At 39.6% G+C, this 27,961-nt stretch overlaps 1 protein-coding gene across 5 annotated transcripts in view; it reads left to right on the top strand.

The window, feature by feature from the left end:
- ppp2r5cb (protein phosphatase 2, regulatory subunit B', gamma b) overlaps positions 1-27,344 on the top strand; it is a 39,647-nt gene extending 12,303 nt beyond the window's left edge. For 4 of the 5 annotated variants that reach the window (XM_023278119.3, XM_023278118.3, XM_035951836.2 and 1 more), the window contains 13 exons: positions 11,436-11,635; positions 17,362-17,472; positions 17,583-17,675; positions 17,782-17,912; positions 18,014-18,073; positions 18,232-18,340; positions 20,392-20,445; positions 20,867-21,037; positions 21,128-21,255; positions 21,350-21,451; positions 21,629-21,701; positions 22,501-22,617; positions 23,574-27,344. In XM_023278119.3, the coding sequence (XP_023133887.2) occupies positions 11,436-11,635; positions 17,362-17,472; positions 17,583-17,675; positions 17,782-17,912; positions 18,014-18,073; positions 18,232-18,340; positions 20,392-20,445; positions 20,867-21,037; positions 21,128-21,255; positions 21,350-21,451; positions 21,629-21,701; positions 22,501-22,617; positions 23,574-23,708 (1,484 nt within the window). In that variant the 3' untranslated portion in view covers positions 23,709-27,344. Of the gene's footprint in view, positions 1-4,632; positions 4,828-11,435; positions 11,636-17,361; positions 17,473-17,582; positions 17,676-17,781; positions 17,913-18,013; positions 18,074-18,231; positions 18,341-20,391; positions 20,446-20,866; positions 21,038-21,127; positions 21,256-21,349; positions 21,452-21,628; positions 21,702-22,500; positions 22,618-23,573 lie in introns of those variants that run through there. The other variant, XM_023278120.3, reaches the window with a different exon arrangement.
- Positions 27,345-27,961: the final 617 nt, after the last annotated feature.

Here is a 27,961-nt window from a genome sequence, read left to right as displayed (position 1 = left end):
CAAAGAGGAGAACGGCATAAAATTGTAAAACCTTTGACATGACAGTTAAAACTTTGACTCAGAAGTGTTGCATGGTCTTAAATTACATTGTGCTTATTGCATTGTTTTGAATTGCGATTCGAATTGAACTCGGTTAATTGTTCAGCTCAGTTTTCCATGTGTGACGTGGATCATATCGGAAAAAGTTCTGTTGACATTTGGAATACAACTGGTTGCGTATTATGTTGAAATATTTTTGTGTACCACTTTTTTATCATACAAGTGAAAGTGCAATAATTCTTTTTTGTTTTCATCAACTGGAAGAATTTGCACTTTGTAGTAAGTTTAGGATCTTATAGGATTGCTGAAGTTGTTGGGAAACAGATGCCATGTTGTATCAGGTACTACAGATACTAGGTCATGTCTGTAACATTGATTACATAAGACAGTGAGTGCGCTCCAGTGTTTGCTTAACATGACTAATACATGTAGGTGACACATAAGCCAGACTGATTGGACAAGAAAGCTTAATGATAATCCCATCTTTGTAAAGTTCTTTGTACATATTTAAAGTTTTAGTTTGTTCTTGTCATGTCAAGTTTGTTTTAAAACACCTGGTTCATGCAGTGTCTGCTAGGGTACCAGTACTTGCAGGGAATCCCAATGCCAGTTGTTTTTTTTATCATGGTTGGCAGGATATGAGAAGGGAAATGTGGGTTTTAAGGGAAGGGTTTCCTCGAACATGTCCGCAGGTGGGAGAGGAAAAGGCTCTCAGACCTCATGAAAGAGATTTCCCTTGTTACATACATGTGCATTTTACATAGAAAATCCAACTGTCATCGTGCTTTTAAAGCTGTAAATACCATGCAGTAGTTTAGTTTGCATAACTGTTGGTATACACATTATTTTCTAGAAAGGCTTTGGTGTATTGATTAAAAGCAGCCAAATAGATGCTAATAGTATCCTTCTTACAGTTGCTGAGACCAATGGTATCACAACCAATCTGATCTAATAGTACAGCTATGAAGATGCCATTAAATTCTGCAATTTTTCTGCATAATGATGCTATAGTCCTCAATAGGTATTTAGAAGGTTTGTGTGGGATGTTAAAATTTCCTAACCTGCTGCCATTAGTCCAATAATTAGCGATTGCTGATACAGTCGTAGTGCTGTACAAAACTGTTGAAGTCTAATGGCTTCAGATCCCATTTCCCAAACAGTGATTTATTGTGGCAGCCCACCACAATATGAACATTAACCACTGCATATTGACTGTCTATTTATATGCCATTTATTCATTTAAAATTGAATACAAAATGATAAAACATAATTTAATTTCAGAGCTGTGCAAGAATGGTTAATATCATGAACATGTCTGCACAATTTGGTCTAAAACTGATGCATTCAAGTGAACTCTGTCAATCTGGGAAACCTAAGTCTTCAATTAAGGTATTATAAGCTTGTAGGAATGATGCGTTATCTTTCTTTTTAAACCTAAAAATGGCAGCTAGAGCTCTTTTTTTAGGCAAAGTGTTTTTTTTATTTTAGCCTTGCTTATAGCTGCTAACTAACTTTTACTGTCCAGCTAACAGTAGGTAATGAGTTAAGTTTAATTAGCTAAATAAAATATAAAGAAGACTCCAAAAACAAAAAGTCCAATCATCCAACCCTAGTAGTATGTTTATTACCTACAACAGGCCACAAAATACTAACACTGTAATAAGTTTTCACACACGTAGACCAACAGTTTTACTTTCAGCTACAACCAACTCAAGCAAATTATCAGCTTTTAGACATAATTATGGTAAAATATTCCTTGGCGCAGCCCAGTTTTACTTGTAGTGTGTTCAGCTTATAGTCCCAAGTGTTTCCATTTAGCTTGTACCCCAATTTTAAATGCCATAGTATTATTCTAAAAGAACTTGAGCTTCGTGTCTCTTCACATAGTCACTTTTAATGTGGAAGTAACGGAGCAACCATGATGAATGTGGCAGCTCTAATTTGAATAAATCGTTCAGTGATTTGTGCTGGAGTAAGCAGATAAATAGGAATTGATCCGGCATCGGGATAGAGCTGTGTTTCTGTCACTGGAAGCTGCTTAAGGGGAAAATGAAGTTCATGGGCTGTTAAAAGAGCTTGTGTCCTCCGATTGGTTTGTTTCTCCAAATAGATGCGAGCCTCGAGCGCTCGCTGAGGACTGTGACATTGGAGATCAGCAGACCTGTAAATGAACCACTCAGCTGTGCGTTTCAGGCTCTCCCGCGGCTGTTAATGATGAGTTTAGAGAAAAGCTAAGCTACAACACATGCAGGCATCCCATCCCGGACAGACTCATGATGCCTCGCAAGTTCACTCTCTTTCCACTGCCAGAAATAGCACAGACACAGCAAAAAAGCGCTCCAGCCTGATGGATGCATGTGCCAGAGCAGCGCTTGGAGAGTATTTGTAACATGTGGGCGTGTTTAGTGTTGTCTTGGTCAGAACAACAGATCGTCAGATGGGAGGTTGCCCCATGACTATGGAACAGAAAGAAAGAGCCCTTTATATGCTCAGACTGGGCCCTGCTGCTGAAATACAGTACTGTTGTATATATTAAGGTGAGCCAGACTTGATGTTAGAGTTCTGCTTTGTGACTAGATGCAGCCTTGGCAATTTTGTGAATATAATTTAGTTGAGGGATTTAAAGTCTTCCAATTTGCTGACAAACATGGGTGGCTGGTTTACAATCTCAAGGCTGCGTGGAGCAACATCAATATTAATAAAATTTGAGAGAATCTAATGAGAAACGTGACATTCTAACTTGAACCACCCCAACACCTCCTGCACCTCCAAAGCAGAAGTACGAACCCACAGGGAGGAGCTGCTTTCTGTCGTACATATATGACTTTACTTTCTGAAAACCCTGTAATTAACTGTTGGGGCTGTCTGTTACTGGGAAGGATAATCTACATCTTATCTGTAGATGAACTAAATGAAAAGTTCATAAGCTTGGAGCCAATTGAGTAAATTGTTTGACGATGTATCCCACACAGTGATAAGACCCTTGAAAGTTTACCTAAAATGCACTTTTTTCTTTCTTTTTTTTTTTTTTTTTTTTACAATGTTCTCTGGTGAAATTTTCAGAAAGCAGATATCACATCAAGGGTACCAATCGATGAATATACTAAAGATATTGCACATAAAAACAAAATTGGTGATTCCGATGGGGTCAGATGGGCCCCCTTTTTAGATTTTGTTGTCAGGATAATGCAGTGTATGGATGCACACTCTATCCCTTATCAGACATAGGATATGCAACATTCCTGCTTTGATTTGATGCTGCAGGTATTTAATAAACTCAGAGGATAGACTCTTACAAACAGCTGGAAGTAACAAAATAAACTGTGATTCTGTGTGACAGCTCACCAGTCAGATATCAAAACTACACAGTGTTCCCTGCTGTTGGATTCTGACTTGGACTGATCCTGTCTCCATGCAGGGAATCATTTATATTAGAAATAAGTAATGAAGTTACTGCTGTTGTTTTATATACACAAATGTACACGGCTCTCTCTCATGTGGATTCTGCTGCAGGCATTTAAGAAACTCAGAGGAAAGACTCTCTTTGTGATGGTTTTGTACAAGTATTGGTGCTGAAATGTGAAAAATCTCTTCACACAACTGAAAGTACTTGCTGTACTACTTGTTCGTCTTTCCCGTTGTGTGACTGGGTACAGTTCAGACTTGGGCCTTGTTGAAAGCGATACGGAAATGTTACTAGGTCAAGCGCTATAAGATTTATAGCAGAAAAGTGACCAGAGTGTGAACTCAGACATGAAGCAGACAACCATTAGATTAACAGAAAATAGTCCCAATTGTAGTCTCAGTTACTGAAAGCAGAATTGTCCTGTTATCATTTGATTTGCTCATGTAGTCACATTTTGAATGGCTTTATCTCATTTAACTGTCAGCATCTCCGCAGACTTGCCTTTTTCCTGCACGGCTTTACAGTACGGTTCAGGGTTTTGTCCCCGGTGTTGCTGAGAAAAAGTGCCGCTAACTGCATATGCACATCCTGTGTTGCTCACATTGAGACTTCCTGCCTTCCTGTTTCTCTGTCACATACACCTGAGCTCAGGCTGTGCTCCTGGAGAGCCATCTGTCACGCAAAAACAGACCCACAAAGATGGCAAACACAGAGAGACGGAAACAGGACTTCTATCTGGCGAGTATCATTTGTGGTGGTGGTTCTGCAAAAAATAGGTCTCAACTCAGCCTTTGGCTTGCATTTAGTTGCATATGTGCTGTTTTTGTTGTTTTGTTGTGGTGTTTATTGGACTGTAAATGAGATCTGGTTCTTTCAAGCAGCCTACATGTTCAGCAGGAATGCGCATTTCTGGATTTATTATTGTTCTATTTGTTTACATTACACAAGCAGAGTATAAGTGAATTCAGATCTGTAGTCCGTGCTTTAAAAAACTCCCAACAGATGCAGCTGCTCTTGCCCCAATCACAGCGACTGTCCCACCCCTTCCCCCTCAGCCCACCAGCCAATCCCTTCCCTCATGTTTATTTATTCTGACAACACGCCCATGTGATTTGCAGCCAGCCAACCGGGCGGCTGCAGTGGGGGATGACGTCACTAACTAGCTGGTTCCCTCCAGCAGCAGGGGAGCTTCATTTTCTGCTCCGAGTGTTCGTGCTAAAATGGAGGCTGGCTCCTTGCCTTAGCCTGGGCTGCCCTCTTCTCCCCCATCTCCTTCCTCAGCTCACTGATGTTGGCATGTGCTAGACCTGCCAGTGGGATGGTTCTGGATGCACTCAGTTCCAATGGGCCTTTCCAGCCTGTGGCCCTCATGCATTTTAGAGGTGAGAAACAGGATATTTACCTCTCGTGCAGCTGCTGTGTCTCTGTGTGTCAAGTGGGAGATGGGCTAGAATGTTGTTGTCATTTAGCAGCTGCAGCTACTAATGCGGATTTTAAACAGCGACATGTACACATTAGCTGACTTTTCTGAAAGTTGCTGCAAGAGACTGAGCGTTTATCCTGCAGTGTTGGTGCCACGAGTGTTTTTTGGAAGAGGAAGCAGGTGATTGTGTTTGTATGTCAACGAGGAAGGGTTTTGGCAAGACATTGCATAGCTTAGCTTGAGTCAGGAGGGAGGGAGGGTGAGAGAGGCAGAAAAGAGTGCTAGTTTGGAGTCTCCCCTCCCCCATCAAGACTAGTGATGTCATAGGAAGTGAGGTCAAAGCTTGTTGTGAGTTTGTGTGTCTATATTGTAAGGTATATGCGTATCTGGTGTAATTTGACACTTGTTAGTGTTTTTCTTGCTGTTGCTACAGCAGGCATCTGAGTTACTGTTTACTCAGACATGCTTGGAGCTGGGAGATACAGTTGTGTTGGACTGGAAGCCAGAAACTGATTCTGGATGAATGCTAACAGTACATCTGACTACGATTTAGTGTAACAAATTCAAAGCTTACGTCTGCTTATATATTCTATTCTTTGCAATCCACCTTTCACCAGAAACAAATACAGATGACAGTGCATATTTAAACATACAGCCTATGATAGAGTGGGCGATATAACTAAAATTTTTAGCACGATCAGCAGTTTCAGATAGTGGATACTTTATTGATCATTTGCAGGAAGCTACTTCGTTACACCAACAACACACCGTCACAAGAACCAGCAACTAACACAGAACAGAAAATCTTTCTGGCACAAAAACTATGAACAGAAATACTTAAGGTCCTGAGGACTTGGAGCAAGTAATAAAAGCATTTTTAGTACACAATGTGCAAAATGTATACAGTATACAAAAAAAGCAGTGTGCACAAATGTAGAAAATCTAAACTTTCTCAAATTTGCATAATATACAGTGTGCAAAATGTATTTTAAAAAAGTAATCTGTACTGTATGGTATGTTCACACAGACACACATATGTCTATAAATCCAGTGACGTCCAAATGAATTGCATTTATTTATATGCACATGTAATAATTTTAATGGCAACACAACACAAAAAAACATTCTCACACATAAATAAAAACACAGAAGGATAAAGGACTGACCTCATCTTAATGCACATTAAATAAAGAAAGCCATTAAAACCTGAAAGTGCACACAGGCCTTTGGTTAAAGAGGCTACTCTGTGCTGAGGTTACAGGTCCGAGCAGCTGGCCTGGACCTAGAATCAATGACTGGTAGATACTGACCCTCAGCTGCTTGGAGTGCGTTGTTTAGGTTGAGGTGATGGGGAACACAAGGTTGTGTTGTTTCTATAAACACAAAGACTGGGAGCATACAGATGAGGTGATGAAAGACTCAGGTGGCCACAGACAAGTCTGCATGGAAGCCACAAGGAAAGAGGGATTTGACCAGCTGCTTATGAACCATGGAGTTATCACGCTTTGGGTTTGTTCATGCAACCAAACTTTGTGTTTTCGGTTTGTGCTTTCTCTGGTACATGTAGCACAAACTTGCTACTATCACCGAGTTGTTGGTTTCATGTTGTGGCTTATGTGGGTGTAAAAAATGGCCTTGTGACATTTAAATCTATTGGGATAATTGAAGACGAATGATGCACAAAAGCACATGTCCTAATTTGCGTTGGACAGTTCGCATTAACTGTCAATGTGTAAGTAATTTCCCACCGTGACACTTAATCACCTCATGACAAATTCAGCAGTAGACAATGTTGGACTCAAGATTTGTGTTCATTCCTGGCTTCCTGTGTGCAAGCTGGAGCCTTTAGATGCATAAAGGTTATTTGCCCGTCCATGCAGAGATGCCCATGTGTGAAGTCTGCGGTTGCACAGCACGTCTCTTAATATTTTAGGCCTTCTCAGAAACCCTAGTGCTGTTGTGTAACAGGAGCTGGTGGACCTCTTGGCACTTGAAGGCTGATGAGATTAGGTGCTTAGGGGTGGACCCTTGCTTAGGCTCGTTAGTAATACACACAAACCTTTTGACATCGAAGAATTTCCCTGCTTCGAGTCAAAACAAGGATAAGTACTTTTTAAATGCACTGATAAAGCAACAGGTTGAGTAGCGATACAGCAATTAACACAGAAAGCGGTACAAAGCTTCTCCTCCCAAAAAGTTACACAGCTTAGCTCGGCTTCACAGCTGAAAACAGCAGCTTGTCTGTAAAGGAAGTGAGAATATAAGTATATAGCTCACTGTGCCTTACATAAGCTCAGTGCAGAAATATAAAACACATCTCCATCAAGATTCTCCACAGACGGCCAAAGATCAAGGGTGAGGGAAATTGCCAGCTGTTTGACCTTTTAATGTGTTCATTTAGATCCCATTTGAAGTGTGACACTACTGAAAAGCTGCTTGATGGTCTTCTGCACTGTGTCTGAATATAGACGGCAAACTGTTTTGTAATGTGTTGGCTTGTTGTTCAGAGGCACAAAAAAGCCCTGAAGGCTGATACAGGCTCAAAGAACAAGTTGTCTCCTTCACCGCTTCAGGAAACCCAAGTTCAAATACTTTTTAGAGTGTTCTCTGTTGGGGTATTGTAAAGTAAGTAAGTATTTTTGGTGTGACAAATCAATAAGTAGGCCACAGAAAAGAAAGAAAAGCACAGAGGCAGCTGCTGTTTGGTGTTCAGAGCCAGATATGACTGATGTGGAGGTGGAGGGAAAATCTGTCTGGCAGTACTGTCAGTCGGTGTGCACAACCTGCAGTACTTGACTTACTTAATCATTGCAAAGTATGAACATTTTTGAGCGGTATCAGCTCTGATGACAGGTACAGGTGCCTCTAAATGCTGTGGAGATATTATTCACAGTGTTAGTGGTTTGTTCAGTGCAACAGCAGCTGCTTGATACGTTTTTCTATCACCTACAAGTTCATGAATATATATCTGCTACTTTTTCCTTTAAAAAAATGTTAAATGTGTTGTGTACCAAGAGCTGAATGACAAATCAGATGACTGTGGAACTTTATGAAGAGATTTGTGATATCATGTAACTTTTATTTGTTATGCAATAGTACCAAAAGCAACTTGGGTTCTTTGTGTTAGTTCCACTTGCTTGTGGTTTTGTGGTGCACACTCTGAATTAACATGACCTCCTTTTTGCGAGGTGCAAAAAGGTTTTCTACAATCAGCGTTTTTTACACAGTCCCGTTGACAGACAACTGAGGAGTAGCTTCTTAAATCTCAATTCAGAGCTGCAGTGACAAAATACAAAGCAGTTGTGTGGTCACATTAATGAGACATATTGAAAACAATTGATAGTGACAGGCAGAATTGTTCAAACAATTCTTTACACTTTGCTATGAATTTGTTTTTGAAGGATGTGCTTTGTTGTTCATCTGGACTTTATTGTCATGATAGTTAAAGCTATTTTTAGGCTATACTTAGTCTTACTTTGCCAACCCATTTTGTAGAGAGAGATAGATAGATAGATAGATAGATAGATAGATAGATAGATAGATAGATAGATAGATAGATAGATAGATAGATAGATAGATAGATAGATAGGAAAAAAACAATGAATAAATACAAAATAAAATAAAAAATGCAAAGTTATTTTTGTGCATTGTAAAATCTTAAAGCAGCCAGTATAAATAAATCATTTGTAGTAGTAGTAGTACACCTCAGAATCATTCTGCTATAGGGAATAAAACGCTCTGGCCTGTTTGTATGTCTTTACACTAATCACAGTCTTCTTGCGTGAAGCTGAGCAAAGGATTTGGTTTTGGCATTCTTAAAATTAGTGGTAGGTGAAAATGTTTTGTTGGATTTACATGCAAGAAGGTGAGCACTGTCATTAAAATGAATAGTCTACTGAAAAACCTAGCAGTGCTGCCTCACTGCACGATTCAAATACTCTGCAAAACTTGAAGTTTTCAGTGTGGTAGGTTGCTAATTTGGAGGCGGTTGTTGTTGTTTCCTGTGATGAAGTGAATTTTGAAAACAGTAACGGTGTGGACAATGATGGGCTTATACCTGCAGCCTACATCAGGTGAGTCTGACTAGTCTACCTGGCCAAATTCCATATCTGCTGAATTCTTCTCTGCCACAATTTTTGTGAGCGTGATGACACATGAATGGATGGATGTATTGGGTTTCTTACGATAATAGAAGGGTAAATTTGTAGCATTACTCTTACTGGAAAGCACTTTAGGTCAATGCATGCTGTTTTACATGTGCTATACAAAAACAGTGACTCGACTTGACTTGACAAGCGGTTACTTTACATGAACTGGCTGTGGTTGGGTTTCTTCTTTACTCTCAGTTGGTTTTATTCATGTTTTACAAGGTCAGTTTGGCTAACACATCTCTGCTGGGATCAGTAAATCAGCCACATTCGATTCCACTGTAAAACCAGCAGCAGCCTCCGTCCATCTCTGATTACTGGTGGTCACCTCGTGGTCCAAAGTCCCGTCTCTGCCCGCCGTCACCATGGTGATGTACGGTACACATGCTGACTGTTAAGCGGAGAGGCAAGACTGATTTGTGAATCACAGGCTGTGACGAACAGATTAATGCTTCCCCACAGGTAGACTTTTATGAGGTGACATTTAGTTTTAAGTCGCTAATCCCAGGTTGGATGAAAATGAATGAGCTACAATGTGTTTTGGTTTCAGGGTTCTTTCGGTAGCTGGGAATCGGACCCGTTGAGGCTAATTATCTGGAGAAGCTGACTCATGTCATCGTTTACAGGCTGCTGCTGACATTTGGATAATTTCAAAGCAAAGTAGTTCCTCCCTCAGTGAAAGAGGTGTCTCCCAATGCAGTACTTAAACCACAACAGAGTGTAATACTGCTGGTTACTCAGTGCACTGTGGACTGCTGTGGATAGTAATGGTGTCATTATCTTCTGCAAGTCAATGACACTTTATGCACACTCCTGAGCACTGACAAGAGCTGGGAGAGGGTGTATATTATAGCTATTTTAAAACAGCTGAAATAGTTACCTGTACCTTTGGTATACTTCTGAAGCTTTTCTACTTCTTCATAAAGCTTTTACACTTCATATTCTTCCAAAAGTTTGGATGCATTCATTGGAAAATCCCTACAGTACTCCTGGGAAGAGACTTGAAACACTTCCAAAGCTTCTGTCTGCTTAACTGTTGGCTCAGAGAATCTGAGAATTGATTAAAATCTTGATGAATTTCAACAATTTGAGCTGATGTCACATTATTTAATAGTAAATACAGTTGATGAAATTGAATCCATACTGTGTTGAGGAACAGTGGTCTCATCGTTCACTCCAAACATTGATTTATTAGAGGATTTATTGCATGACATGGAATGGAGGTTGGCTCACTGTGTAGAGTGTACTTGCTGTAAAAACCTGTAATGATTTTCTTTAAATTGCCAGTTAATGATGATACAAGTGTGGCTGCATATTCCCAGAGGCTGATTACGGAGCCCTGCATCATTAATGTAGTGGTAACACCGTCTTTGACATGTTACATTATTGATTTAGCATTTACATTTCATTTTTGAGCCTGATTATGGTGGCATTAGGCAGTACTTTGAAGTGTGTAAGTCATTACCACCTCAAATGCAACAGAAAGGGTTCCTACTGAGTGTGAAAAGTATGGAATTTCATTTGAATAGTTTACAGCTTGGGATGTGTTTGGTTCACATAAAAGAGCATATGGAAAAATATTTGTGCTTAAAGACTGTTGCCTTTATTCTGTTTTCTAAAATATAAAATTCTGAACTTCTAAAACTAAACTGATTGTACAAGCAAAGCCTTTTTCACAGCGTTTGAAATGGGCAGCCAAAGTGTTGACCACTGAGTGAGAGAGTGCAAGTCAGAGCGAGCTTGATATATTCGAAAGCAAGGCAAGGTGTATGGCCTGCGACTGATTGCACACTCCTACACAGAGCCTGTATACCACCTAAGTGCTGGATAACTGCATCAAATCCAGAACATGCAACCAAATACATTTGAAAATAAAGATGCAACAATATCACAACACAACAGTGTGGCTCCACAAACTCTGAAAGGCAGCAAAAACTTGTAGTCTTTACATGCATTTCAAAATATGCATTATAGATGAGCTTTAGTAACTGGTTGTGCCTCTCGCTGTGTAATACTGACCAGAGGAGGCGGTCACTCGAACTATGGGCAGTTTATGTTGGCAAGCAGAATGCATTGTAGGAGTTTAGCTAGCAGTGGGCACCATGACAAAGACTTCTGTGATGGCTAATGACCTCTGTTCAGAACTGATGTGTTTGAGCCCAAAATATCTGTCCGTTGACTTAAACAGTGTCACCAGTAGGGCTGGACCCGAATATTCGGCCATTACGGTGGTTTATTTTGAGATCCGAATATTCTCATATGTATTTTTTTGAGTGTTACACCTCACCGCTCTCCTATCTGATGGTGAAATCATTAACTGTCTGTCTTGCAAAGAGAATTTGTTTCTGTTGGTTTCAGATGAATTTAAAATCTTGGCAGACCTATTAATTCCAGCTTTTCTTTTCTTTTTGTTTTGCAGACGTTCCCCCTGCAGAGCAGGAGAAGCTGTTCATCCAGAAGTTGCGCCAGTGCTGCGTTCTCTTCGATTTTGTCTCGGACCCACTGAGCGACTTGAAATGGAAGGAGGTGAAACGAGCAGCGCTGAGCGAGATGGTGGAGTACATCACCCACAACAGGAACGTTATTACCGAGCCCATCTACCCAGAGGTGGTCCACATGGTCAGTATTAAACGGCATGAAGCCAGTGTAGCTATTCATATCAAACAGTTTTTAGATGTAAGGCTGCTGTTGGTCATGGTTCAGAACTAGACAAAAATGTGGCATTTTTGTTAATAATCACATTATCTTTCCAGACTCTTTTAGCCAGGAGAAGCAACAGGTTACTCATTTACAAACAGTTTCAGTGTTATAGAAAGTACACTTGGCTTATTTTTTTCAATGAGTACTGATTTCAAAATGGCAATTATACAGTGTAAAAATACTGATTTCTGACTCACAATGTACACAGTTAAATAAAAATAGAAAACTTCTCCTATACACTGTGCACTAGATATATCATAATGTTCACTAAACACAGTATTTTTGTATCTGAAGTTATTCCTTAAACACCTGTATCGCATTAGCACCATTTCCCACATTGCTTTTCTTAGTATAAATGAGCAAATTGGCAGCTGTAATTACAGACTAACTTTTTACATTAGTCACACTGGTCACACTGTCTAACTTTTGTAAATAGTTGCACTAGCTTATAATTTAGGTGCAGCTACAATTTTTCAGCATGAATAACCTTTTTCAAGTGTTACCTTTTGTTGTCAGTTCACATACACATTGGTAATTGCTTGACACATTATATCAGTGATTATAAACAGGAATAAAGATACAGGATCAGGATTATCTGGGGCTTCAATGTATTCAAAGGCGTAACTGTCACGGTTTCTTGGAGCCATTGTGCTTTTTCAATTCAAATCTTTGACGTTCTTTCAGTAAAAGCTCTTTTCCACGCCATGCTTTGGTCGCACGCTTTGCCATAAATGCATGTTTGCTGTTTTATCATGTCAGACTTTCCCATAGTTTGAGATTTTACTAGTGGTGGTGGTTGGTGTGCATGCAGAGATTAATGCGTACTACAGGGAAAAGCCTACAGGTTGCAATTTAAAACTACAGTTTACTAGTTAGCTTTGCACAAAGAAGTCTCCAGTCTCCGTCGTTTACTGCAGCAGCTCAGATAGGTGTGAGACAAAAAAAATCTGTCAGAATTGAAAGAGTGAAAGAATGCGTTTTAATGTCAAATTTAACCACTGAGTGATTTAATTTAGCAGGTCGGGCTGCCCAAAGACACAAACAGATCTGCTAAATGTCAGGCGCACCGGTGCGACTAATGAAAATGTTTAGATTTTGTAGTTGACAGCGTTTTGGTTCGAGCCCTTTGATGAACAACCCCAAACTAGTGAAATGACTCTGCAGATAATGTAAGACAGTTTTTCATAACCATAATACATTATATAACATATTGTGCCTTTCTCTTGTCTGTGTAGCTCAGATAATTGCAGCAGTTCAGGAGGTTGTTTGGGTTTTTAAATGTTCACTTCAATTAAATCGCTGAATTACGTGTTCATGAGTTATCGTGCCTCACTGAGGTGAGGATTTTCTCTTGTTGTCTGTAATGTTCTATGAGCTGTATCTGTGAAAAAACCTCGACTGAATGCTTTTGACCTTGAACAGGCTTCTGACTCATTAGATTGTAGCTGCTGCTTTTCTTATTCCATTAACCTCAGTGGGTTAATGGAAGAACCTCAGTCTATTTAAAAGGGTAGATTTTATTCTTCATTGTTGGTTTTTCCCTGCAGCATGGGATGAATAATACTGTGGTTTCTGCCGTCAGAAATATTTACTGGTTTCAGACCCATTTAGGTTTTATTTTTTGGTTCCCATCGGAAACTCACATCTCTCACATCAGTCTGAACCCAAAGATCTGTGTCACATTAACCCGCCGCAGCTGTTTAAAACCTTTAAATCACTGGTAAACCATTAAGTGATCAATTTTTGTTTCCCTCGCTGAGCCGTGGTTGCGTACAGATTGTTAACCCACATGTGCTTGCAACACTTAAACCATTTGTACCTGTGCAGCTCTAAACTTGTTCATTCAGTCCGGCTGTTGGCTGCTACTGTACATCCACTGGAAACGTGCTCCTCCAAGGTTGTGATCTCGGATGTGTTAGCGGTGCCAGATTTGCTTTTCCCAAGCCAAATTACAAAGCCTTTGATGTTAATCAAAGCCCTGCCTCAATGCCACATGGTCAACTGCAGATGATCAAGGTGCAAATTTCCCCCCCTCTCGTCCTTCTTGTCGAGGCTTTATTTGATCAGTGTGGCAGAAAATGCAACCGTGCTGCCAAATCAGCATAAAAATATACTCTTATTCCTGGCAGCCCCCTCTTGCCTGCCCCCTTCAAGACAAGGGCTCTTTGAAGCCCACTGAAGGCTTTCATCATCAAAGTATGGAGTGTGCCACGACAAACTCCTTTATGGCAATAAAGAGTGTATTCTTATGTTAACACTGCACGTTATTTTGTCCCAGAAGCTCTCAGTATTGAAGCTCCGGAGCTGTATTTTAGCAGACCTTGGGATGACATGGCAGTAGTTGTTCCATTAGTCCTGTTCTCTAGGGGGACATAAGAAAGAGTTTCTGCTTAGAATATAAACACGATGGTGAGTGAGTCTTGACCTCTGGTTCAACGGCGCTCTCCAGGGACTCTGTAAATGCACTGTCTAGAAAGTGAGAATAGACTCGAAGGGAGTGCTTCCCAGTTTTGGGAGATTGTACCGCCACAGAAACAGGCTGTTATCTCAAACCAGCACAAGAAAGAATGTTCATCTATTTTCATTCATTCTTTCTCATAAAGAAAACATTTTGAATGCAGATTTGACTTTTTTCTCATGGCTTCGCTGGTAAAGCAGTTGTGGGCAATAAGTGGATCAGACAGCTGCCAAATTCCCCCAAGAAAGCAAAATAAAATCTGATAACAGAGGCTATAGAATACGGACTGAAAAGCTGCCGAATCACACTGTTTCTGTATATTTTGCGTGACTAAAATTGCTGTAAAGAGACTCATCAGTTAGTTCCCTGACAACGTATTGATTATTAATGTTGCTTTTGTGGGATAAGTGTCTAATAAACAACATTTTTTATCTTCTCAAACACTGTGGCGGAAGCATTTCTTCTATCTTGTTCGTTGTTTCAGCCAATTAAATGTGTTTTAGAAGCGAACATTCAATCACTGGTTGCACATAGAGAAGACAAACAGCCAGACTTCATGTGTACAAGGCTTCAGGAAAAGCAACTGTGCAGAATCTGCAGCTAAATGCAAGATAAGATCCAGTTTGTGCATTCAGCTTCTGTTGAGGTAATGTCTTTATTCAAGAAAATCTTGAAATCATACCTGCTCCTCAGCCAATCAATTGGTTGCTGAAAAAATGTCTGTACATTATCTCTACGTGAAGTAAATGCTCCACCTGCAACCTCTTAGCCTAAATGAGTTGTAAATACACTTAAAAAGTTAGCATTTGCAGCATATTCAATCATTTTAACCAGATTATTTAATACTGAAATGATTAGAACAGACTAGGAGCAGACCAGCTGCACATCCTCATGTGATTTCTGAAAATAGAACTGCTGTTCATAGATTTATGCAGCATGTTTTTAAATTCATAATACATTGAGGTATGGAAGCCTCATTTTCAATATAGGTACATAAATAAATAAAAAAAATCGATAATGTTAGTAAAACATTAATTTGAGCTATTAAAATGTAAAAAACAAATGTATCAGGTACAACAAGATCAGCTGGAAGTAAGATAAGATTAAATTGCACATGAATTGCCCCAAGGATAATAATAAGTTCAGCTTTGGATGGTTTTGCATGTTTTTCTAGGTTACAAGTGATTGAAGTTGTAGTGTGATCCAGTCATTTGAGCGAGTTTGGTATAAAAGACAGCAATGAAGTGAAATGTAAGGGGGGAAAAAATGGACTTGATTTATGATTTTTGATCTGCAATGTTGTTTGATGTGTTGTGATAAACACGCTGTTGTTTGCAAAGTTTATAATTGACTTTCTGGCAACAAAATGCAGCCGCACTGCCGACTTCTTTGCCATGATGTCAGTTAGTTTGGAGCCAACTTCAAGTAAAAACTGAGTGAATATTAAACAGTCTCTTCAGGATTTCGCAGGCTTTTTTCAAGATCGTTGTGCCTTAAAATGCCTGAATTCGCGGCAGCTTTTCTAAAAAATTGCAATGTAAGTTGTGATGTTTTAAGCGTATTTATTGAGATGAAATTGCGGGAGGCAGTAACAATTGCTAAAAACATGTTTAAACATTATAATTGACAATATTTATTCCTGAACTAATCTTTAACAAGCTCCAGCCCATTTACACAAGCTGGCACACCATGAAATTAGCAGCAGCCAGATACTGGTTTAACATGAAGTGGTTGGTAGATTTAAGGCACAAAATGATAATTTAATATTAAATGAATCATGTTTGGACATATGTCAGTGGCTTAAAAAGCTTGTCACGTCAAATAATTAATCTAACTCACCGTCATTCTTTCAGAGCTCGCAACAGATCTGGATGTAACAGCTTTCGTCACAGTGATTTTTCTGGTCTGTGGTCCACTCGTTTCAGCTGTTCTCCTGATATGTTTCACAGTAGAAAAGTGTTTGTCAATCGATGATTTTCATTTGTAATCCACCACAGTATTGCACGGGTGCAGAACAGTTTAGCTCCGCTTTCGTGAAGAACATCAGGGAATTGTTTTTCATGGTCTTTAGCAGCAATTTTTGTTGGTAAATGAGAGACATTAGAATTGGACGTGTCTGCATCTTCAAACCATACTTCCACCATGGTGGAAGTAAAGGGAGGCTGGCCAAAATTACGGAAAGAGTTGCGGTGATTGGACAAAATTGAATAAGTTAGATCTAACAGCTTCCATTAGGTTGGATAAGTTAAAAAGTGAAAAAACAGAGTTGTTTGCAGGTAGTCTCTTTTTCCTTCAGCCAAAAGTAATTGTGTAAGCCTCTGGATGTTGTTGTTTATATTGATAGCACTTCTTATGAAAGTAGCACTGGAGATTGTCCGACCAATGAGAATTTGTTCGGATAAGAGCTTATCGACCAGTTCACCTAGACTCTTCAGCCTACAATCCTGCCTTTTCAAGACACAAATATCACCTTCTCTCTAGGATTTAAAGGGAACTACAGTTGCCAGACTTAGGTTTGACACTTTGTTGCAGTGCTGTGACTCCTTTGTGACATTTTTGTATATATTGCGTAGTAAAATAAACAGACTGAATCAGAAATTATGATACAATACGGCTTTATTAAACCCACAGTGAGCAAACTTTTAGAAATCATTTAAAGAAAATCACTCATTCTGGGAGTCAATCTGTAATTTATTACCGTGTTGGTAACTGAAGACGTTGAAACATGGCTACATGATTACTGAAACTAAAAACTGTTAATTTCTCACCTCCCGACTAGTTCAGAACGCAGCATTTTGACTTCAAACTGGTTTTAGCAGACAACATCACATCACTGCTCTCCACTGGCTTCCTGTTCATTTTTGGATTGATTTTGAGATTTTATTGATCACTTTTAAAGCTTGTCTGGCCTCAAGCTGAATAGCAGACAAGTTGACCTCATATTAGCCAGCTCAGTGTTGCTGTTCGAAAGTAGAAGCTTAAATCTCTGACTTTTGTCGTCTTGTTTTAACTTTATCCAAATTTCTCTTTGCTCTCTTTGGCCTTATTTTCTGACTTCCTGTTGTTATTTTGCCTTCTGGGTTTCCTGCCTTTGTAAACCCTTGTCTTTAGAGGTTCTATACAAGTACAGTTATTAATAATATTATGAATCATTACCTGAAACTTTTGTTCTCTGTCTGCTCCTCAGTTTGCTGTGAATATGTTCAGAACATTGCCACCATCATCCAACCCCACCGGTGCAGAGTTTGACCCAGAGGAAGATGAGCCCACGCTAGAGGCTGCATGGCCACATCTACAGGTACATAAATACACTCAAAAATACGTCCTACTTTTTCACCAAAACCTGATGTGAATAAATCCATTCAGCTGCTTCTTTCAAGCCTTTTAACTTGAGCTCTTCTTCTGCAGCTCGTCTATGAATTCTTCCTACGGTTCTTAGAGTCTCCAGACTTTCAACCAAACATAGCCAAAAAATATATTGACCAGAAGTTTGTAATGCAGGTGAGCATATCAAAATTAAGCTTGTGTATGCTTTTCCTAATATTTGAGATCAAAATCAGTTTCATTTGCTCTGATTGTCTCACTAACCTCTTTTTTTTGGTCTCAGCTCTTAGAACTGTTTGACAGTGAAGACCCCAGGGAAAGAGATTTTTTAAAGACCACTCTGCATCGCATCTACGGCAAGTTCCTGGGCCTGCGAGCGTACATTAGGAAACAGATTAATAACATTTTTTATAGGTGAGTGTGTTTTTTTAGTCAGATCAGTTTGTGGCTCTCGTGTTTAAATAGATCACCAGGACAAACACACAATTGTGGTTGCTTTTTTTCTTCTTTTTCAGGTTCATCTATGAGACTGAACATCATAACGGAATAGCAGAATTACTGGAAATACTAGGCAGGTAAGATACAGTGGTGTGAAACTGCGGTTCAGAAATCAGTTCTGCTTCTGCTTCCTTTTTTATCAGCACTTTCTATGGGTTAAGTTAGTAGCAGTTGGTCATACTGATACACAGAATTAAAAATGATATTTCCCTAATTATCTCCTTTCTTCTTGCAGCATAATCAATGGATTTGCGTTACCGTTGAAAGAAGAGCACAAGATATTCCTGCTAAAAGTCCTGCTGCCTTTACACAAAGTCAAGTCTCTTAGTGTTTATCACCCACAGGTTTGTCAGTGTTTATTTACACTTTGCTGTCAACACGACATTATAACGAGGGATGCACTGATACCACTTACTGTCTGACTTGTGCTTCCATCTGGATACTTGCTGATATCGATATCAGTATTTAATAATAGCTTTACAGTTCTAACGGTGAGATGTTATATCATCATATATACCTGCCATAGCTTTGCGAGTGTATGAATCATCAAAACTTACATTTGCATGCAGACTTCAATCCTCATCAATCCACTGAGCTGTTAAAGTGACACAGCTTGTCGAAATCTGAGTAGTGAAGCTGAAGAACAAAATGTCCTGCAACAGGACAAAGCTGTGCTTTTTCACGAACTCGTGCTGTTTAGTTTGCATTTATTTCAAGCAGCTGTTAATTCAAGCAAGTGGTGAACTAGTTGTTGCACATTTATTGCATTGGTTTATTTATTTAAATGTATTTTTTTGGACGCATCATAAAATGGTTTGTGTTCCAAGGCTGAGAGAGAATGTTATATGTAGACTAACACTGGTAACACTGTGCTACATTAATATGAAATACTAAATGGCAGCTAATAACAAGGCTTTAAGCCTTTAAACTCCAAGCAGTTTGGGGTGTTTTTTACTCCTGTCACTTTGTTCCTCATGATGGGCTCATTTTTCACTGCACTATAAAGTCCTGCACCTCTGTGGAAATGGCACAGTCGTGACTAGAAGTAGAGAGGAATCAAATATGTCACATGTGCAGCAAACAGAACTTTAAAGCTAAATGTCAAAAAAACAGCAAAACTAACATTGAAATTCTTGGATTATGAATTTTTCATTTGTAAAAGCTTGTAGTCAACATTTTTCCAAGTGCTCACACATGTTGTCAATACTGGAACAAATACTCAGTATACTGTATTATATATGTCTCATATCTGCTCTGCTTTTTTTTTTTTTCAAATTTTTCAATTTTGATCCAAGAAAAAAAGCATCTTTCAACCCCCCGTCAGTTTTGGGGGCTCAGAGGGTTAAAATATAAATTATCTGAGTGCACACACATGAAGTGAGCCATCTCAACCTCAGCAAAATGGTAACGATTGTATGTCAGAAAACACAGCAAGGAGACTGAACATTTTATTAATAGGCCTAATCATATTAGTAACCTTGGGTTGATAAAATGCTGCTGGGGAGCTTCTCGTCCTCGGCAATTCATAGAGACTATTGGAGCCGACATTAATATCATCAGTCACCAGCCGCCTGTGAAAACAGACACTTAGCTGCTGCGTCAATGGTCTGCTGGACCATCAAAAAATCCATAAAGCCTGTAAATTCACCTGTCCTCTCTGTGTGCTGCCAGTTGAGGTGACTTAAGAGTGTGCTGCTTGTACCAAGACTGGACTAGTTAACTGCACCTGGGCCGATCCTTCGGTTTGGCTTTCACCTTCCGACCTGATCCCACACTTTGGATTTCTTGCCAGCATGTAATTGCTATCCCATAACTGCAGGAATCGGCTGCATTTTTTCTTTTTGGATCAACCAACCAGTCAAAACTTGGTCCACTAAGACTTTTCTCTTTGATTAGCTCTTTATGGCAGCTCAACTAGTGGTGAAAGCTGGGAAACTCATACTTGGACTCCAATATGCTGAGAAGATGATGAGAATCATGTGTTATCTAAAACTGACAATGACTGGTCATCAAGAGGTTTTGTTATTTCTGCAGACTGTCTTTTCTCTGGATATTTTCTCGTGCTTCTCCTGTGTTTTCTGCAAAGTTGGTTGCTGCTGTTTCCCAGTGCAAGCATTAGCAAACTCATTAAACTCTGCCTTGTGTTGGTTTTGCACATTTTTAATTAAATTGCTTGTGTTGAAGAAGCAATTTTTCACTTCTCTCGACAATTTAATTAACAATTTTGACGTTGTTCCTTCTCCACCTACCTGCTCAGTCAGTTTTTCAAGTGTATATTCACAGTACTGTACTGATGCTCTGTACTATTTGTGGTATCAGTGCATCCCTAATTAGAAAATCAAAGTTTATGATACTGTCATTTTGTTTGACATGAAACATTTTTCTCCTTTCTCAGCTGGCCTACTGTGTGGTACAGTTCTTAGAGAAGGATAGCACTCTCACAGAACCAGTAAGATTTCATCTACTAATATTGTTTTGCCATTTATGTTGTTGATTGAATTTCCCCTCAACATCCTGTCTGCTTGAGATTACTTAAATCCAATATAAACCCAAGAAGGCTCCTTCTGAAGTTCATATTTTAGTAGTTAATTAGTAAAACTGCAATGCAGCTGTCAGGCGCCCTCAAACAGAACATTGGATTAGTCATCAAAAATATGTTGTCCTATTATATAACCGTATGTATTACTTTACCAATGCTTGCTGGAAAACAAGCTTTATCAGATTTTTATATTTCAAATAAACATCTGAGAAAGTGTTTGACGTAAAACTTCATAGAAAACAATCGGCTACAGAGATTTATGTTTCTAAATGCAATATTTTTTCCTTTTTACTGTTTCTTTGATAAATCCTGCGTGTTTTTGTGTCTGCAGACAGTCATGGCTTTGTTAAAATATTGGCCAAAGACCCACAGTCCAAAAGAGGTGATGTTCCTCAACGAGCTGGAGGAGATTCTGGACGTCATCGAGCCTTCAGAGTTTGTCAAAGTCATGGAGCCGCTGTTCAGGCAGCTGGCCAAGTGTGTGTCGAGCCCGCACTTTCAGGTGTGTGTTTCAGTTTGTGTGCAGAGGTGTGTGTTTTGTTGCTTACACGTACATTCTGTGTGTAACCCTGCTACAAATCTGTGCTGTCAGGTGGCAGAGCGGGCTCTCTACTACTGGAACAATGAGTACATCATGAGCCTGATCAGTGACAACGCTGCCAAGATCCTGCCCATCATGTTCCCGTCGCTTTACCGCAACTCCAAGACCCACTGGAACAAGTGAGTCTTTGCACAGGCTTCCTCTGTATCCAATGATGATTTGTGATGATACTGTGAACCTAACTGACCTGTGGGAACCTTCATGTATCTGCAGGACGATCCACGGGTTGATCTACAACGCCCTGAAACTCTTTATGGAAATGAACCAGAAGCTGTTTGATGACTGCACTCAGCAGTTCAGGGCAGAGAAGAGCAAGTACGTCGTCATATGTACATTTATCGCGCAAATGTTGTTGAAATGGAAAAACTGATGTAAACTGAACCACTTTAAACAGTTTACGCAGAAGATTTTTGTGATGTCAGTGTGTGTTTGAGTAAACGTTCCTGTTTGAAGAAGCCTCTCATGATTTTATCTGCTTTGTTTGTATGTCAGAGAGAAAGCCAAATGGAAAGAGAGGGAAGAGGCCTGGCTCAAGATTGAGAATCTAGCAAAGTCAAACCCACAGGTGAGCAAAGAAACTGTAACTAGCAGGGCCAGGATTTCCTCACTGGTTAAAGCTGCATTTGATTGCATCCGTAAATATATAAAGCTGGGTTTTTATGTTTCTGTGATTGCCCACTAATGTGTGACAAGGTGGAAGTAGGTAGATTCTCCATTTATGTGCATGGAGCAAAAGAAGTCTGGGTGGGAAAACTTTAGATTTAAAGTCAATAATTTAAGACATGCTAGAAAAAGTACACTTTGCAGCAATCCGTTTATTTAAATTGACACCCATTTAGCCATACATTGATGAATGAGTGCAGTGATAACAGTATAATGGATGCTCCCAAACACACAGGAACGAAGCTTATCCATTTCCAGCCTGCTAATTCTGGTAGTAAGATAAAATAAGTTTGCCATTTGTTAGGCTGCTATCCTTCATCCTCCCTTGTCCATGGAGTCGACCACATCAGCTGTGCAGGAGCTCAGGAGGTAACAGCGAAATGTTCTGGCAGAAAAGACAGTAGCTGCTTGTTCTGATTTAATCCAGAGAACAAAGTTTAGGAGACACAAACTGATAAATTTACTGCATGGACTAAATGGGCCATAGTATGTCGAATTTTTGCACTTTAATCACATTGAATTTGTCTTCAGTGTATTTTGTGGGGTTGCAACCTGTGTCAGTAGTGTATTTTGTCAGATTAAGAAACCTCAGCTTTACTGTCAGCAGCAGCTACAACTTAAGTCCATATTTTGCCATGTACTGTAGGAATACAACGGTGGTTGTTCCTAACTTTTCCTCGTCTTCTGTTCTTCCCCTGCAGTTTCTGATGTACGTTGACTCGATAGGATCAGGCAGTCCGATGGACTTGGACACGGACGGGCTGCTGCTAGACGACGTCAACATGCTGAAGAAAACCGTAGAGGAGGAAGCCACACAGGTCGGTGTCGGAGGGAAATGAGCATAAAAAAGTTTAGTTTGATTTTAGGCACCAATAATAGAATCACCAATAATAGAATCTTTACAATACACTGACATTGATCATTGATCACATATAGTGAAGTAGTCCTGCTCCAGGCCGACTCCATGGAAATGGAATTTGTGTAAAACTGCAGGAATGTTTTAGTGAACTACTTGTAGGAGTTAATGTGCAAATATTAGTCATTTTTACTGTCTCTGTATTGTTGAAGATGAGTCAATTAGCAATCAGGCAAATGACAGAAAATACTCACCAACTATGTTGATACTCATTTGTTTTTTTTGGCTAAATATTAATGATTTAACCATATTCAGTTTGTAGTATAAATGGCCTTTTTTTTATTTGAGTCTTAATCATACAGAAGGAACTTTACGATTGTGTGACTGGGCAGCAGACTGAAATGATTTTGTAGCTCACTCACAGCTCAGACATTTGAGGTTACTTCGGGTAATGTTACTCACCAGGAGAAAAACCAGACGTTCGGTCTTATACATAATTTCCTCTGTCAAGACGATTATTCCAACTATTCAAAACAGAAATGGGTTACATGATTCACAAATTATCATCCCAGCTGCCTTCCAAACCCAGAAGAAATGTAAAACTGGGGCTTTTCTTTGCCTTAAGCTAATGTGTTTGCATGAGATTGGACTAGATTTTTTTAAATTTTAAATTTTTACATTTTAAAATGAGCTTTGTCCTTGTTGGTAATGTGTCAGTAGTGAACCCATAATGTGACAGTTGATTAGGTGATACCTTACTGTAAAGGCATTTTTATCATGTGTGGGACAGAGGTACCTGTAGAAGTAGATGTTTTTGACTAGACTGACTTTAAAAGTCATACCTAAACATGCCATGCAGATTTCTGTGCAGATGCTAACTGGCATCAGTGCTGATTTTACGGATTGTTCTGTGTCCAGATCCTAAAAGATCAGCGCCGAGAACGCCCGCTGATGAGGAGGAAATCGGAGCTGCCCAAAGATATCTCCACTGTCACGGCCTTGGAGTTGCACCGAAGAGCCGAGGAAATGTTGACGACGCACGACGGCCACTAAGAGACCACGCCAGATCCACCGTAAACCAGCAGCATCCACAGAGGAACCACAGGCCCGCCGCGGCCCAGCACAACAACGAACTCTGCTATCTCAGTCCAGCCCAGCACAACACAGAACTGAACAGTCCCAGCTCCACCTGACACAGATAATGTCGACACATCTGAAGCCTGGTTTTGGCTTTTCTGGGGAGAAGCGGTGCTCGGTCCTCACCCGCCTCCCTCCAACCTTCTTCCCACCTGGTTCTGGTTCAGCAGACGTCGGCGGCGCTGGACGGTCCTGCATGACCACGACATGCACCGTTTCCTGAACTTCACCAGAGATACTGTATTGTCGTTTTCTCCTTTTTCCACTCTAGTTTTTCCTCTTCTGTCCTCTCAGTTTGTGTTTTCGGGCGCTCTGCTGCCCCCTTCTGCTCATTTTTCTCAGGTGTTCTGTGTGTGAGCTGTCGTCTCATCTTGTCTCTTCTTTATAGATGTCAGGTGCTTGTACAAACAATATGAGCTCCACTACTCCACAGAGTACTCCTTTGGTTTAACTGAAAAAAAAAGCATCAGTTGGTGAGACGATTCCACTTGTTTCTATATATTTAATATTTTTCTCATGACGTTGAAACTAGACAGCTGTTTATATTTTTCCCTGTATAGTATATTAGGAGGTCTTCTCAGAGTAAAAAAAAAATGCTTCCTATATGTGTAACTGTTCTGTTGCTTGCTATTATTTCACTTTCCGTTAGCTGTGAAGGTTCAGTGATACAGAATTACCGGAAAAGATTATTAAATGTAGAGCCCGACTGATACTGGACTGTTGACACAGAATTAAAAAAAAAAAAAAGATTTTTGATATTGATACATCAGCTGATATTCTTTATATATATATTAATATATATACACATTAAGTATGTGAAATTATATTTAAAAAGATGGAATAATCGTAGTGTTTTTCACAATGTTCCGTGAAGACACTGCTTGACTCCGCACCACCATCTGCTCAGCTACATGTGCTGCAGACAGTGCTTAGAGGACTGATAACATTGGATTCATAGCTGCTCTGCTGGACAAATTACACCTACGTATGCGTAACATATTTTTTTGCACATTTTGAAGTAGTAACATGAGAAGAAGTTAATCAAAACTGCAGCGTTCAACAAAAATAACTCCAATTGACGTGTTTTTTGAAGAAAAAGAGCTTTGTAAGAGATGGAAACACCTTTTTTCAGTTAAGTTTTGACTTCTTTCATGTCTTTATAGCACGAAATATGGCCAATACCAGCTGCCATGAAAGAATAATTCAAACTTTTATTGTTTTTATTTGTTTCTTCTTGTTTCCAGCTTCTTTTACTCTGTTTCTTATAGTCATGCAGCCGATAGTGCCACCTTCTGGTGACACTATGCTACCTAGTTTTTACAAAAACAGTCCATGAAAACTAACCAAATTCACATTTTGTTATCTCAACATTTATTGCGTTTGATTCAAATGTGTTTGATTATTTTCTGAGAATATTTCTAAATTATCTCGAGCATCTTTTTCTGCATTATGCTGTGTTTCTATATCCATCTGCGACAAACCAGTATCGGTTGGGCTTTAATTAAAAGCATCATACGACAGTTCTGTTCGTCAGACAGAGCTGGCCTGACTGTGGAACCTGGACCTCAGATTTTCCATCCTGTGAAGCCGAGTTTGGTGCCAACTTCTCTCATTCATTTAGCTCCTTTCTTCAAAGAAAAAAAAAACAACAAAAGAAGCTTTCAAATTGTGTAGGCAATAAGTCAGCACAGGTCCTGCTGAGTGTCTGTTCAGATCCATTCTTCGTTCCCTGGAACAGTCGAGGCCCGGTTTTGCTGCGCAGGGTTACATGACAGGGGGATTGTGGGATTTATTTTTAGTTGCCCCTTCACATCCAGCCATGCTGGGGAGTGTTTATCGTGGTCATTAGCATTCAGTACAAATCGCTGCCATTCATGTGAGGCTTATGAGAGGTTAGAGAGATGCCTGGGATTTACCCGATGTTGCTGTGCATCAGCAGGAGTTCAATCGGGGGCCGATCGATTCTTTTCTACTCTTCTTGAGCAAGCGAGACCCTTTTAATTTATGAAACACTTGGTAGAGATGCTTCATAGAGGAGGTGTGTTTGGTTTGAACAGGTCAAACATAAGCCTTTCTTTTCACAGTGCCTTTTGTAGTCTAAATGGAATGTTTGCTCAGCTAAGAATCGAGTAGTAGCATGAAAGAAAACGCCAGATAATTAAAAAAAAACAAAGGTCAGGTGCAGCAGCTTGGACTCCAGCACATGCCTTGTTGTGGATAAAGAGCCGAGGCAGCGTGGTCGCCCCAAACCACTTCAGCAAAGAAGCACTTCCTGATAAAACTTGAAAGAAAAATAGAAACACAACTAAAAAAAAAAACCCAACAAACTAGTAAAAAGAATTGAAATCCGTGATGCTGTCTGTCTTGGTGTGTGTGTCGGTGGAGGGTTTCTCCTCCCCGCGGTGCCTCCAACACGAGAGGAATTCGCCTCCTCATTTTACATTCTGGGCCCCCCGCTGTCCCATTCCAGTTTTTTTTGGTCTCTTTTTTTCTGATTTGTACCATTTTGTTTGACCCCTCCTGCCCCAAAACCTGCACACTTGCTTCGGTTAAAGGTGGAGTCTGCGATTCAAGTCCAAAACTCGGTGAATATCTCCTCACTTTTCTCTGTAAAAGCTTAGAAATCTCTGGAAATGGAGAAACAGTCTTGTGCACATTTAGGCTCCTTTGTGTTTTGTTTAAATTGCAGACTCCACCTTCCGTTACACCCTCCCACCCGGCAGGGCTCGTTCCTCGGTTTCCACCCATTCGATCTGTTTCTGGATGCTTGCAAACTTCTTTTCGTTGTGGTTTTGATTCTTCCTTCTGCCTGCAAAACCTCTTTCGTCAGTGTTTCAACTGAATGTGCAAATTGTAAATATTACTGCAGTCATGTTGTTCTGTTTCTCTCCATGTTTGTCTTGAAGAACAACAGTCACCAAAGGCTTTTTTTGTTGTTATTGTTGTTTTAACCAAACGCTCTGGTTATTATTTGATGAAAGGAAGAGCGATTCCATCCACTGAGTGATCTGCAGCCTCTCGGTGGTGACTATTGTTCTTCTCCAAATGGCTTTAATATTGGCTTCGTTGGAGCTCTCTGCTTCGTTTTACATAAGCTTTGTTTGCTTTTTCTTTCAAAAAAAAAGAATTACTATTGCAAGTGTCCTTTAGTATACGTCTCATACTAAATGGCTTCATCTAATATTGTACATATAATGTACTTTTTGTGTTATAACTATTATTAAATGGTAGATTTCATATTTTGTACAAACTACCCTGTGTACAGCATACAGAGGTTATTAGCAGCTGCAGCAGACGGTTGTATGTTGCACACAGTTCAGCACACGGAACTTATTTACATTTAGAAACTGTATAGAGGTCGGATAGTTTTTTATCTTTGTAATCGGACATCTTTTTCCTTTTTCTTTTCCCACCTCCAGACATGTGTTGCTCCTACATACATGAGCTTTTTGTGTGTGCTTTTATCCAAATCTCCAGTGGTGTACATCTATCTATATACAGCAAATAAAGAGAACATGTGAGTTTTATATTTTCATCCTAAAAAAAACCAAATTGTTCCATGAGTTATTATTGATCACTTTCAGTCTGTTTGGACTCAACTTTGGTTTTTAGTCAGACAGCGATGACGTGTTGCAGCTTTTTTAATCAGGTTAGCATGAGCATCAGTTGCTATCTCAACGCTATGACACACAATTCAACCCAAATTTAAATTTTTAGTGAATTTTAATTTGACTAATGGGCTGAAAATGACTTAAACAAGTGAGAAAAGATGGTAAAATATTGTTTTAAAGATGTTAATGATTTTTTTTTTTTACATTTTCATTCAAAAATGTTCATGTCTCTTGCAAATATTTCAAGTGTTTATGAAAATGCAACTTCTATAGCATTCCTGCTAATTTTGAGAACAGCTGATACAGAAGATCTCTAGTCAGTTACTGGTTAAGTGCAAGTTCATGGCTAAAACCAACAAGTTTAGTGAGCTTATTATTATTAGCATTAACATTACTATCATTATTATAATTAAAATTATGCTTTCTCTGCAGCCATTTCATTATATTTTCACCTGAATCGTCTCAGACGCAGCAGCCAGAAGTGTTTTTGCTGTGCTGATGGTAACTAACCAAACAACAACCAACAAGCTAAAAGAAATAAAGGAATTTCTGAAACAC

This window comes from Amphiprion ocellaris, chromosome 12 (assembly GCF_022539595.1).
Source record: "Amphiprion ocellaris isolate individual 3 ecotype Okinawa chromosome 12, ASM2253959v1, whole genome shotgun sequence".
Classification (NCBI taxonomy): domain Eukaryota; kingdom Metazoa; phylum Chordata; class Actinopteri; family Pomacentridae; genus Amphiprion; species Amphiprion ocellaris.
The sequence above is the reverse complement of the archived record's forward strand: the minus strand, read 5'-3'. Positions and strand labels throughout refer to the sequence as shown.